The following is a 14,933-nucleotide window of genomic DNA, read 5'->3' as shown; positions in this document are numbered from 1 at the left end:
CATTTTCATGTCTTCCCCAAATTAATATGTATTCTAATTCTGCGGACCCCATCTGAAAATGTTGTGTGCCAGGGATCATGGTGGTGTTAAAAATGTTTAACATTTGTCACTTGTCAAGATAGTTTTGAAAATAGCAGACCTACAAGCTCACAACGCGTCCCATCGTGACGCGTTGTGAGCTTGTAGATTGGCTATTTTCAAATAGTCGACGCTCATGTGCTCATGTGGCCTGTGGTCGCTTCTTTTGGGCTTGTTTTCATAGAATTGGTTGCTTATTTACTCTCGCAAAACCTGGCAACACTGACCAAGCCCCTCCCACTCATACGTCAGAAGGTCATCACCGGAAAAGGTCACACATTTCATCGAGCAAGATGGCGACCTCCTTGTGCCAGTGTTACCAGGTGAGTTTACAGTAACCACTGTCAAATAATGACTCCAAACACCGTTTACTGCAATTGCACGTTTGGCATTGACTGTGGAGAAACGTGCGTACGTCAAACGTTTTGTTCACCAATGTTGATATGAGCCTTTTCTGAGCTAAATGCTAAGCTAGCCTTGCTAACGTCTGAATGGAATGAGCTCCAAGCCGACCTGATGCATGGAAATCACAACCAGCTAAATGAAATGTCAACTTATGCTCAGTGGTGGAAAAAGTACTCACATTTTTTACTCAAGTAAAAGTATCAATACTGCAATGTAGAAATACTCTTACAAATAAAATTCCGGAATTCAAAATTTACCCTGAGTAAAAGTCCAAAAGTATTGGTATCAAAATGTACCAAAAGTAATTAAGCAGGATGTCCCGTTTCACAAGTTCAAAACATATAAAAAATCTTTTGAAAGTAGCCGATCTACAAGCTCACAATGCTTTGCATCGCGGTGTATTGTGAGCTTGTAGATCGGCTATTTTCAAATGGCCGAAATATATATAGGGCTGAAGTGGTTAATGTATGTTTTGTAATAATAATCAAAATCTGCAAAGTAACTAGTAACTAAAGCTGTCAAATAATTGTAGTGGAGTAAAAGTACAATATTTGCCTCTGTGGAGTAGAAGTAAAAGTATTGGAAATTGGAAATACTGAAGAAAGTAAAAATATCTCAAAATAGTACTGAAGTACAGTACTTGAGTAAATGTACTTAGTTACTGTACACCAGTGCTTATGCGTGTTCATGTTGGAGTCTACTAATCCTGGATTCCTGGTCTTATACTTGCACTTGTTGCGTACAGTACAACGCAGACTGAATAACCAATTGGACCAGATTATGTTGATTGATTGAATTCTTTATTAGACGAAAATGTGACCAGCATGGAAGTGCAGTAACACACTTGGGCTAAAAGCATATCACAAAAAAAGTCTTGGGGACTTGTTTCCATATCCGAACACAAATGACAAACCCTGTTTTTTGCTTTTCTAAATGTATAAATCTAGTATGTAGTTGAATTGAATGCATATACATATTTTTCCTCATAATAAACAACTGGAAAGTGTTAAGTCATCTGAAGTTGGCTGGTCTACAGTATTTGAGTGAGGTTTAATCTATTTTCTTCACTAGATATGTATCAGAAGAGGTTTGCTGGTATCCAGTCCCTACTTGCTCCTTCACAACAGACCTCATGTCTACAGGATATGTGGGTCCCTCACAAATTCTTCACAGGTAGTCACTGATTACATTGTCTCCTTTTTCTTAGAGTAGTTCACTCCTAAAATGACCTTTCACCTATCAGTTACTCACCCTGTGATGGCTTGAGTACAAGGATAATCTTCATTTGTATAACATTAATTTATGTGGAATGAATAGCCCCTTTTGGAACCCTGTCGGGATGACGGTATCCAGGATACCGTCATCCCAATTCCCAAATACAAAAAAGGTATACAGGGTTCCAAAGCGGGCTAGGTGAATGAAGTGATCCAAAATTATGCACACCGTGGTTTGTTAACGCATTCCTCGCTCGTGCATATCACGGGTTTGCACTGGAAGTGAATTAAAATATATTTTATAAAGCATAAAGCAAAGCTTTGGAAGCACAGAGCATACAACTGGACACATAACACTTACATTGGGATTACACTCTGAGTGTTGTTTTGGAGTTTATAAATGGACTTTTGCTGTTGTTAATCCTGGACCCCCATACATTTTTTAACAATTCTCTCCAACTCTATTCACTGTTTTTGGATTCTTTATTCACTGTAACTGTAAAGGAAAATTATCCTTGTGTTCAAGCCATCATGGGGTGAGTAATTGATTAAGTCATTTGGGGAGTGAAATACTTCTTGAACACATGAATGAATTAATATAATTACGTTTCATGAAACCATGATTTGCATAGCTTTCAGAGACCCGCTGCCAGATAAATACAAGCTGAGAGTTATATCTGCTTCAACACACTAAAAAGGTGTCCTTAACTCGTATTCATGTACACGTAGGTACGGTATGCGTCAGGAGGTGGAGGCAGGAAAGGTTTCCTGGGAGAGTTTCTGGATAACCTGAAGGAGGGGCTTAACAAGAACAAGGAGATGAAGGAGAACATCAAGAAGTTCCGGGAAGAGGCCAAAAAACTAGATGAATCGGATGCACTGACACAAGCTCGGAAAAAATATGTTAGTGTTTGGCTACATTCCAGAACCTCTGTAGCAGTCAGTTGTGCTGTGATTTAAATATGAGTTGCATTCTTTGTGCCGTGTTGTGTTCATCTTTCTTTCTTATCTTCCATCACCTTTTTTAATGTCAGAAATCTATTGAGTCAGAAACTGTGAAGACCTCTGAGGTCCTGAAGAAAACATTGGGGACCTTCTCAGACACTGTCAAAGAGGTACGTGGAAACGTTTAACTTCAAATCATCATCTTATGTATCCATTTATACATTTGTTTACATGCTTCCTCCCATTATCTGAGTTCAGTGGTTTGTGTGTATGTATGTGTTTGCAGAGTCTTGAGGAGGCTAGTCGTTCAGACTTTGGAAAGAAGATAAAGGAAGGGGCCAAGAGCACAGCAGGGTCTATGTCCAAGAGTGGAGAGATGTTTGGAAAGACTGGGGCATTTAAAGCAATATCACAAGTAGGTCACTGTTTTAAGGTTGTAATATAGTTGCCCTGCTTACAAAACAAAAATGAAACTATGAAGCTTTAGACAACATGAAATTGTAACACATTAAAATACGGACATTTATACCATGCATAGATATTAAAGTGTAGAGGGGTTATGAGCGCCCTCCTTTAGCAATCACAGCCTCTTACTTTGCTAGGGGACCAAAGACACACGCCATGGAGGTCCACATGGATCAATTACTCCCTCATGTGTTTATTGACAGCCTGTCGAGTGACAACTGCTGTCTCGCGTTGACAGGCAGCCCATACAGCCCGGTCTGTACTTGGATACCTCAAAAAATTATACAATGCATATCGAAAAACAAGAGATCAGAGAACAATGTGTATTACGTCTCCTTTTATTTTCCTGAGCCGATTATTTGACAAAGTTATATCATTCAAATATAGTGTTTACTCATACCGCCGGGCTCTCATTGAATTCAATGCATTCTGTCAGGGCTCCAATTTGCCTCGCAGTGCGTAACGTCACCTCTCCTTCTTTACAATCTTCTACCGATATATAAAACCAGTGACTCCTGTTACTCAATATGGTGGAATAGTAACATTTATGTATAAATATCTAAAACGTCCTGTTATTAATTTTAGAACAATACTATTTATTGTCCGTAGGAGGACGAGTGACTGACGGGGTTGATAACAAGCGCTCCTCTTCACTCGTCCAGTGTTTGAAAAAAATATCACTGTGGCCGGACTTTTCCAAAATATCTGTTTTTTGTGTGTGGACAAATCCCCCCCAAAAAGTTATGTTTAAAAATAATGCTTGTGTACGTGTGGACAGGGCCTCACACTGCTGAACACTGCAACTTCTTTGTCTTTAAAGTACTGTAGATAATATGTTTGTTTTTGTTTTTTCCCACAGGGCATGGAGAGTGTGCAGAAAGAGATAGATGACCTTGGTCATACTGGTCCCTACCGGCCCCCTTCCAGACTCAGAAAGAGGAGTGAGTTCTCCTCCAAGGGTGCAGACGACAGCAGTAGAGTCTTTGAAGCCAACGAGTATGTGAACACCCTCCATTCTTAATGCGCTTTTCCGCCACTAAACCTTTATGTAAAAGTATGATCACAGGGCCTAGAAAAGATGTTAGAGTTGTTTTTGTAATGTTAGTGTTGTGTTATTACCATTATAACCTGGGCGGACTGCAATATGAACTGATTTTAACACTGCACTGACTACATGATTTTTAGCTGAGGATGAGGTCGTTGCTACAGTGTATAAACTGTGTGTTAATAATGACACTGTGTGTGTGTGTGTGTGTGTGTGTGTGTGTGTGTGTGTGTGTGTGTGTGTGTGTGTGTGTGTGTGTGTACTTGTACTCCAGGGAAGCCATGGGTGTTGTGCTCCACAAAGACTCTAAATGGTATCAGCAGTGGAAGGACTTCAAAGACAACAATGCTGTCTTCAACAGTAAGCAACTGTGACTATTCTGTCTTGTGTGTTTACATTGTCTACTTATGGTAGTATTTATCAAGTATTAATGTGCCATAAAGGTAGATTTTATGTTTTGTATTGTATATTTTTCATGCTGCAGTTATAGATTTGACCAATAGATGGTGCTGTGGAATATAGTGTGTATGTGTGGTCTATATCACAGACTTGTCATCAGTCAGTGTTGTAGGGAAATAAGCAGGTGTATGCAACGTGGGAATCCCTCAGCATATAGATGGCTGAATTTGGAGATGTTGAAAATCATCGCTGTCGGGCAGAAACCGGCTATCTCCATAAATCAGTGCTATTGAACACCCTTTACGTCTGTGTGTGGGTTTTACTAATATTAATCCAATGAAAAGTATTAAAACGTGCTTCAACTTAACTGCATTGGATCCTCAAACTGTCGGTCAAACCACCTAACTCCAACTTTGGAGATAGTTGTTTTTTCCATCATTGATTGATCCACATGAGCTGTATTTGGGTTAAGTGATGATAATATAAGGACACATTCATGTATAAAGTCAACATACCAACTTTGATGAGGCAGTATTGTGTTGTTCTAAAAACACAGGTTTTTGTTTCTTCATTTCCTGAAAAGTTTAAAATATTTTGGACATGGCTGGTTTCTGCCCGACAGCAGAGATACATTTCAGGTTAATGGGTAAAAAACGGGCTGATTTGGGTTATCAAATATTATGTAAGGCTCTAGCATAAGTTTAGCGTAAATAATTTTTACATGGTTTTTTAAACCATGCATGTTCATATATACAGTATTTATGAACAGTAGAATCATCTGTGTGAATATATCCATTTGTAATGCTGTGAGTGTACAAATGGACCCATTATAATTGTACACTCGGAGTTAAATGAACACAGATTTTACAGTGTACCGAGGCAATGCCTGTATAAAGACTGTTTTAATAAGGACTTTGTAACCTTGGAGTTTGAGAGACTTGACTAATGAGTAGCAGCTAACAAGAGTCAGGCCACGGGGTTCCTCCTGGGACTGGAGGCGAGGAACAGGGAGGCCGTTTTGAAACCGATCCCTCAGAATGATGATGTGTTTTATCCCACTCTGGCAAGTGTTGTGCAGTGGGGCAAGCCAAGCAATTATGCATTACTTAAAAATACTGTTGAAGATGAATCATTTTTGGACATGGGAATGACATTGCGCAAAGTCAACACAATTGCCACAATATTGAGTTCCACTGCTGTCATGGCAGCATCAGCACTTAACTCTAGTCTTGAATACATTGTGGATTCTAGTTCTGTGGAAAGCGTGTGAGTAGGTGGGTGTGCTTCTTATGTTGGTGTTTATTTGTCAGGGCAAATGTCAGAAACGTACTGTTCGTCATCCATCACTCCAGAGAGAAGCAATGATGTTGTTCGGAGCCTCAGTGTTTAGTCCATTCATTCAGTTGGCCATCGGGGCCTGTGGGAATAAGCGTGTTGGACAGGAAAGAAATGTGTAACATCAGTGTTTTTAAGCACTTCCTATGAATCAGGGTAGTGGCCATGGATAGGGTCTGCTGTTTTGTTTTATGTTTGGGTTCACAAGAAAAGGGGTCTGTTGCAGTTTGACCATATTACAGAAAGCTACCATATTATGTCTTAAGCTGGGCTCAGGCTACAAGATAATCGTTGTGGTTTTGGGTCAGGAACGCCCCTCCCAACTATTTGGAGGGGCGTTCCGTTCCCCGTTCTAGCTTGATCGGGAGCGATCGGGCAAGATTATCCTGTAGTGTAAGTGGTCCAAAGATCCAACCTAAAACTCATTTTCACAGAGGATCAGGGCCATCTGATAATTTTCAAACATGATATTTTTCTGAATGAGAAACGATTACAAGGAGACAGATGTTAAGTGAAAGAGAGGACGTTTGACACAGCAACTGCCGGTCACAACAACCTGTGATGGGTTGGACAGCAGAGGCTGCTTGTCAATAAGTGGCAAGAACACGACTGTCTATAACGTGACATATCAAAACCATTTGTCCATTGCCACCGCAAGTTTAACAGGCTCCGTTGTTTACATCTGATTCTGCATGTGATGACAGCAGGTCGAGGTGCTACGCTCCAGCAAGCCCGAAAAGTCATGTAGTGTGAGCCCAGCATTACTGTAGTTACTCTCGGTCTGTTTATTTTTCCTCTCTCTCCTGTTCTCTCTCAATCACTCTTTGTGTCTTTATTTCTGTCTGCCCCATTCAGGGTTCTTTGAGATGAAGATGAAATATGATGAGAGTGACAACGCCCTCGTCAGAGCATCACGTGCTGTCACTGATAAGATGACTGACATCATAGGTAACAACACAATTCTGCTGTCCCACTCATTTCCAATCACACTTGAGAGCACTGAACTTACTTCAGTTCAGTAAAGGTCTTGCACAAAACACAAGGAGTGAGGAACAGGGAGCAAGGAGAGCTCCATCAGCTAGAGAGAACGGGGGAAAGTGAGAGGGGAAGAGAGCCTAATTCACCCACACAATATACAGGCAATGCTGGTCATGCGCAACGACTTGTCAGCGCAATAACCCCGGCAACACTGGGAAAGGCAACAGTCGGCCCGTGGGCTACAACTGGTCCACCTGCAGTAATATCTGGACTGGCAAATTATTTGATAAATAATTAGCAATATCTGACTGACAGTTATTATACAGTAGGCTGTAAAGTCAAATAGAGAATCTTCCCCCTCCTAAAAGAATGTCTATTATAATTTTATACATGTTGAGAGTGAATGACACTATTTTCATATCGCATTTATTTGCAGAAAATGACAACTAGTCAAAATTACAGTGCTTTAAGACCTCGAATTGTGCATATTCATTTTTAAACGACTTGTTTTAATGTAGGAATACTTCAGAAGTCAATATTGTGTGGAATAACCCCAATATCCCAAAACCAAATTGGATGGATGCTGTAACAACAGACACTGGAAGGGAATTGCTACCATACATAGAGAAGTTACATTTGGAGAGGTCTCTTAATTTTCTCCAGAGATAAACTCTAGAAATGTTTGGAAACGTAACTTCGGTCGATTATTTCTCCCCTTCAATAATACCAATTGGTATTGTATTTTATATTGTTGTTATAGTTGATTAGTCACCTTTACAACAAGGTATATTTGAAGAGTATACGGCGGCCATAGCTGAGTGGATAGAGATGCTGTCTGGGAATCAGAAGGTCACCGTTTTGCTCCCCTGGTACATCCTGTCTATTAGTTTTTTTGTTATCAATTGTTTTTATTATATCAGCAATACAATTATGTTTGAATGGATACATTTTCAACAAAAACAAGATACAAACACATACACAACTTAAAAACAACACAGAAGGTTAATTAAAATAATAATACAAATAATAATAAATCCTGTCTATTTGTTGAATTGTCCCTGATCAAGACACTTAATCCCTAACTGCTCCCCGTGTGGCGTATTAATAAATACTATAAAAATAACTCCTAACAAACTCTCAAAAACAAACATGGATTTGGCTGAACTGAAATGTTATTGGACTCCTTCACCATTTTTCAAGCTGACGTCATATAATTGGTACTCACTATTATGCTCATTATAAGATGGCACCATTTCTGCCTACTCACTCTTTGTCTCAGAGGAGTGCTGTCGACAGTCAAGAAACCTGCCTATGCCAGTGACGAGTGCTCCTTTAATGCACTGTGAAAAAAAATACTTGGCTCAACCAGTGAGAGTGTCAGTCAAGTAACTGCAACGTTGCCCGTTCCATTCCAGTTTGGGACCTGTGTAGCATGTCATTCTCTATACTTGTTTTAATGTAATTCTTCACAGTCCTGCTTAAATGAAACCTAAAAATATCTTATCTTCATCTGACACTGTGGATGTGTGATTAGGTGGACTGTTCTCCAAGACGGAGATGTCTGAGGTTCTGACTGAGATTCTGAAAATAGACCCGTCCTTTGATAAAGATTCCTTCCTCAAACAGTGTGAACACGACATAATCCCTAATGTACTGGAGGTATGTGCCGCTTTGCTGCTAACATTACAATACATAACATAAATGTATGTGCTGTAGGATCAGGTATCATTTGTCAGTTCCTTTTAGAAGTCAGGAGCAAGTGGTCAAGATAAAGTCATAGACTGACTTTCATGTGATTTGCGTTCAAATCACTGCATTGCAGATAATGTTGCCTGTCTGTAACATGATACGCAATTGATTTAGTTTAGCATTTAGTTTGTACCACTCCAAGCCTATGAAAATCTGGACTCAAAACTAATCAATATTAAATAAATAAATGAAGGCATTTCCATTTAAATGTCACGATCCCATTACCAAAGAGCACCTTCCCAGCACTACTAAGATATTTGATGTGCTTTCCATTAGCCCTTTTTCTAACTTTTTTAAGTCTCTTCTCTAACTTTTACTATGACTCTGTGCTTTGCTCTGTCTGCAGGCCATGATCAGAGGGGAGCTGGAGGTACTGAAGGACTGGAGCTATGAGGCGGTACGACCTCTTTAATCCACTGTCTATCTCTGATCATAACGGAGAAGAAACAGACAGATTTTCATACAGACTGCAAAAATGAAGTAACTGGAATCTCAGGATAATGCTATTGTTCCCTGGAGTACTGTTGCAAATACAGCATTTCCATCCATGGGTGTTTTTTCTTGTCATTAGTAATGTTTCCCTCTCTCATTTCTCTTTCCCTCCCTGCCTGTCCTTGGTGGGCCTGTAGACTTACAGCCAGTTAGCCCACCCAATCCAGCAAGCTAAGGCCATGGGGCTACAGTTCCACTCCAAGATTCTGGACATTGACAATATTGATGTGAGTTAACCAAGCCTATTCTCAAGGTCTTAACACATATCCCTTGGTGTGTAAAGATGTGTACTTGCGGAAGGAGACTGCCGTTTCTCAGCTCTGTGATTTTGCAGTCCATAGCACTGTCTTTTGCTAAAGAATGGTAGTTGAACTTTAAACTAAAGCTGTCTGCAGTAATAGACAGCTGTGCCAAGGGGGCGATGTTTTACATGTCCTTTAGCCATGTTAAACTAGTGCAACATTTGAACTGAATGCAATTATAAGCTGCTTTAGTTGAATTTAATGAAACGGTGGTTCTCAACATGCAGTCCAGTGGACCTTGAGGGGGTGCCAAGGGGTCTTCAGCTATATTTTGTTTTAGAGTTTACAATCAAATGGACCCTTATGGGTCTGTAACTCTGAGAGAGTACAAATGGAACACTGAGGATTTTACTGTGTAGATTAGGGTTCCAGAGATATTCTTTTTTGTATCAAATGGGGTTTTGTGGGGTAATGCATATGAAACTGGGTGTCCTTGAAATGAAAATGTTTTGAAAATCACTGTCTCTTTCCAGTTGGCCATGGGGAAGATGATGGAGCAGGGTCCAGTATTGATCATCACGTTCCAAGCCCAGCTTGTCATGGTGATCCGCAACCCTAAAGGAGAGTTGGTGGAGGGAGACCCGGTATGTTACAACTGCACTGTAAAATCCTGAGTCTTAATTTGACTCTTGAGCGTGTAAAAAGATGTACAATTTGGGTCATTTCCCTTCCTGTGTGTGTGTTGCATGTATGGTACCTTGTTTCATTCGTTGTCTCTGCCGCTCCCTCCCTTTCTCTCCGTTCTCTCCCTCCTTGTATTTATTTCTTGCTTCTTTAGAGTGGGTTGAGGAACAGACCGACCTACGCATCACTACTGTATACACTTATGTACACAATTGTTTTTAAAGATGACCTCTGGCTATCTCTGCTAATGGCTAGAAGTACAAATTAGACTGGCATGGTCCTTTTAAGACCTGTAAAATCAGACAGTGTTCATTGGGGGCACCTGAGGCGGTTTTGAGGTATGTGTTCAGCACCATGCAGTTGTCCCCGGCTCAGTAGTAAGATGAAAAGGCTGTGTGGATTAATGGTGTATGTACCCTGCCTCGGTGCTTTATGAGCTGGATCCGAATGTCCAGACTGAAACTACGGACTCTGCCTTTAACCCATTGATACCTGGAACGCATCTGTGTCACTTTAGATTTCTTTAGGCTATTCAAAAATAGCAGATATACAAGCTCATAGCGCGGCACCGAGTGCCGCGCTATGAACTTGTAGATCTGCTATTTTTGAAAAATCGAGGAAAAAAATATTTGGGTTTTTTTTTCCAATTTTTTTTTAGGATTTAGAAGACATTTCTAGAATCTTCTCAGGTCTTAAAGGGTTAAGGACAGAGTTGTTTCTCCTATGCACAATGCCACTCCTCCCCTCTCTGTCCTTCTCCTCGCCTCACCACTAACACATAAATCAGTTTCCTCTCAAACTCTTCTGATTATGGATGCTCATGGGCCATCTGGGTACTTGTACGGTCCAGGTAATTCAGTATTAGTTTATACCTGTCGGTATAAACTAATACCGACAGGGTATTAGTTTATACCTGTCGGTATTACAGAGATATCCTTGCTATTCTTAAGGCTGTTGACAGCAAAGACAGCCAACCATGTTAAAGTTGATGATGCTGGGGGGGGAAGACACTGTTGGGGAACAATTTCACTGTACACTGTCAGTCCAAAACCACACAGTTGGGTTGAATTTACAAGGCTTGTGTTAGCTGTCTTGTAAAGCCTGCTGTCAGTCAGGACGGCAAAGTCACTCTCCACCGTAGTCTGAAAATGCATGTCCAACTCCACCTCATCTCCTAGCATATACAGTACTTAATAATAATAACTTTAACTTGTATAGTGCCTTTCAAGAGATCCAAGGACGCTTTACATCAACAAATTTGTTTTTGATGCTACTTGTTATCTCTGCATCTGCAGTTGTTGACTTTACTGTATGGTATTGTTACACAGTAGATGCTGTATGTTGTATACTACTACCAAGGTTGAAGTCTACTTGTCTAGGTTGAGCCGAGTTACTTTGTAGCATTTTTCTACTTGTCAGCATTGTTGATTTCTTAGCAGCTTAATTCCATGTCCAATTAAACCTGTTGTTGGTTGATTCAGTTCATTGCACTTTGCTCTGGATAAGAGTGTCTACTGAATGCCTAAATTGTGTTGCTTTCTTCACCAGTATATGATTTATAGTGATTAAGTAGAATTGACGAGCGACATCTGTTTCTTCTCAGGACAAGGTGCTGAGGATGATGTATGTGTGGGCTCTGTGTCGAGACCAGGAGGAACTCAACCCCAACGCTGCATGGAGACTACTAGATATCTCTGCATCCAGCACTGAGCAGATCCTCTAAAGCTCAATTTATACTTCATCGTACGACAGTGACGCTTGCCGAAAATAACGGATCTATAAGCTAACAACGTGTCGTTAGCTTGTTGATCGGTTCTTTTGGCAAGCAACACCATTGTGCGATGGAGTTTAAATTAGGCATAAGACTCTTTAAAAAAAAAGAGAGACAATAAAACACAGACACACCTTGGGACACCAAACATGCAGACCCCAGCGATTATCTGGAAACGGATCTGTCCAAGGCTTGGAATGAGGAAGTCAGTGGATGGATGGAGCATGAAGGACCAGTGGGTCCTGGGCTCAATTGCTACAGAAGCATCAAAATGTAGTGTTGCTGCTAATTATCAGCTGCCCAACTTATTACTCCTCTTCTGGACAGCCGGACAGGCTGATATGGGAAGATTGCAAGCTGCTGTTCCCCAGTATAGATACCCCAGTCATTCCACTGTTTGACACAAGGGGGTGATAGATTACTCGTCTCCATCTTCAGTTCCTCCCTTACTGTCTCTTTACCCGTTTACTTATTCTGGTGCAGAACAGTCCAAAGTGTTTGTTTCAGTCATGAGGTTGAAGATTCCTTTGTACCCCCCCACCCCCATTTCTATTCTTAATTTACTTCCTTGGATAATATCAGGGATTTCTGTCTTTCTTGCACATTTCTGATGGCTTTCAAAAGATGCAAAGTGCAAGATTAGTACATAACTAAGCCCCTGACGTGGTTGAAGCAGGCTGTAATGGTGTTAGTTTCACAATGAAGTGATGAACTTTAAATTAACTCCCTCTCTGTCAAACCCTTATCTTTCTCTCTGTTGGGAAATTATCTTGGATAATAGTGGCCTTGTGACCCATGTTTGTATGATAATAGTCCAGTGTAATTGTTAAAACTTAACAAAGTTTATATTTATTATGAAATAAAATTGATCCCTTTTTTCAGCTTTTAAGACATTGTTGGGACATTTGAATAAAACCATGCCCCTTCAAGTATTTAAGCTCATCTTAAAAGGAACCTGGGAATATAACATGAAGGGCACGCTCAAATTGTTTCATTAAATGCTCAATTAAGTGGGGGTTCAATGTGACCTACATCCTTTCCTATGGGAAAATGCTAATCTGCAGATGATTTGCTTTTCTTCTTTTTTTCATAGCAGAAATAGAACACTTAATTTTAGTAATGAATATTGAATAACATTCAGGTAACATTCAATTTGCTTTGAGTGAAATACAATGGCCTCTGTGAATGTAATAGTGGCACAGAATGGATGAAATTGTGATTTGGACTTTTTTCTTTTGGATTTTCTTTTATCACTTTCTTTAGAGGTTGGCATGAACAACCAACAATAAGAGGATCACTGCTCTGGGTCACCTTGGGTTTCAAATAAGCCTGTGTCAACTAATCTTTAGTTGCAAGTTGAACTCTATTCACCTGAACTCAATTCACCTGTAGTGTGACTAGTCTTGTCAATGTGAAGACAGTGCGCCCTGATTTGGTGCAACTCATCAAATTCTCATAACACTGACATTCCTACTTGTGCAACGCCTGCGCAGATATCGTACACTGTAAAATACAGAGTAAAGATGTACATTTAACAATGAAATGGGTCCTTTTAACTCTAAATGGACTCTTCCATTTTTTACCCCAGTCATTTTAACACTGGATTTTGCATTCACAAAATGTTATGTTTAACGTGGGGGGTAATGATTACGCTAGATTTGACTGTGTAGTGACTTATTAATGGTCCCTGTTTCTACTGTAACTGAAGAAGTAATTTGATCATGTTATGTACCAATATCTCCATCGTTTCATCTTTGTCAACTATGTGGTCCAGTGCAGTGGTTCTCAAACTTTTTTGATTTTAAGGACCCCCAAATTGAAATTATTTTGTCCAGGGACCCCCATACAAGATTTGTCAACATGTTTCAAAAATAGATCTACAAGCTCATAGATCAGCTATTTTCAAATAGCCAAATAATGAAATGTGGTCAAGTATTGTTGTTCCTCATTTAGCTGGGGACCACCTGGAACCCTCTCAAGGACACCTGGGGGTCATCGGACCCCACTTATAGAACCAGTGGTCCACTGTGATGGGGACACATGCCCTGCATGTGTCTGCAGGTTCTTAAATAAACACGGGGTGTGTGCTTAAATAGCCTGCCACTACACCTCTGAAAGGACTGTCTGATGTGGGCTTTCTAACAAATATACTGTAAATTATGAATGAGGTAAGAGTCACAACATGGAGATACTCAGACCGCACTATAGACCGATTATTTGTTTACTAACATTGAGACTAGACGCACAGGTGATTGTTTCATGCAATCAATTCCCAACCTGTTGTTTTGGGGTGCGCTGGTTTCAGCACACCCCAACCCCCTCTTATTGTGTGTTGGCTAGTGAGGCGCGTCCTAGCGAGTAAGCGAGACCTGACAGAATGGGTTTTATTGCACGCATACTGGTTGCGCGCATACTGGTTCTTATCAGTGTGACGTCTGTTAAGGGGTCTATTACAACTCACTGATCGTACACAAGCCCTATTTCTGTCAAGTCAACATCGGGGAACAGTGAATAATTATCTTGCAAATCCTGTATTTGTTCCTCTACAATCTACATCATCCATATCAAAGGTGTGGAGAGTCAACACTTCTGATTAAAATGCAAGAATTTCAACCAGAATGGCAATTCTGTTATTTATACACTACTGAATATTTAAGATACATGATCTAATTCTCGAAGTACCAAGTAAGAAACCAAAAGTAATGTTATGCTTGAAATTTTGAGTACCCCCTCCCCCTAATTAAGGAAGAGGTACACTTGAAAATCCACCATTTGGAAAATGTGCTGCCTGCCACTGTGACTAATTTCTGGCATGAAAGTAAAACTCATTACTGAATGGTACTGCAAGTATTATTATTATAATTTTTTTACTTTCAGCATTTAAATGACATATGTAACATTTTCTCCCTAAACTAAACCCTTCACTTGTTACCTGAAAGTGTTCATAACAGGAAATTGAGTCTGTCAGATGTGCATTTCTGTCTTCCCCGAGCCACAATTCAATTAAATCACTCCTTGCACTCACAATGGGTCTAGTATGACTCTCCTAAGCTGCTACCGAGGTTACAGAGGTACAGGAGGTAAAATTCACAAACATTGCTCTGTGAATTCAGATGGGCCTTCTCTTGCAT

General features: G+C 40.2%; 1 protein-coding gene across 1 annotated transcript; it reads left to right on the top strand.

Moving 5' to 3' along the window:
• The first annotated feature begins 348 nt into the window (after positions 1-348).
• On the top strand, positions 349-14,027 carry timm44 (translocase of inner mitochondrial membrane 44 homolog (yeast)). The gene is made up of 13 exons (XM_080430284.1): positions 349-401; positions 1,555-1,656; positions 2,427-2,600; positions 2,732-2,812; positions 2,929-3,057; positions 3,967-4,103; positions 4,427-4,512; positions 6,742-6,834; positions 8,399-8,523; positions 8,960-9,010; positions 9,243-9,332; positions 9,881-9,991; positions 11,635-14,027. Exons 1-13 carry the CDS (start codon positions 372-374, stop codon positions 11,752-11,754), a joined length of 1,329 nt encoding a protein of 442 aa, XP_080286410.1. The 5' UTR covers positions 349-371; the 3' UTR covers positions 11,755-14,027.
• Positions 14,028-14,933: the final 906 nt, after the last annotated feature.

The sequence above is a fragment of the Gymnoscopelus braueri genome, assembly GCF_963280865.1.
Source record: "Gymnoscopelus braueri genome assembly, chromosome: 6".
Lineage (NCBI taxonomy): Eukaryota > Metazoa > Chordata > Actinopteri > Myctophiformes > Myctophidae > Gymnoscopelus > Gymnoscopelus braueri.
Note: the sequence above shows the minus strand (reverse complement) of the source record. Positions and strands in the feature narration are given on the sequence as shown.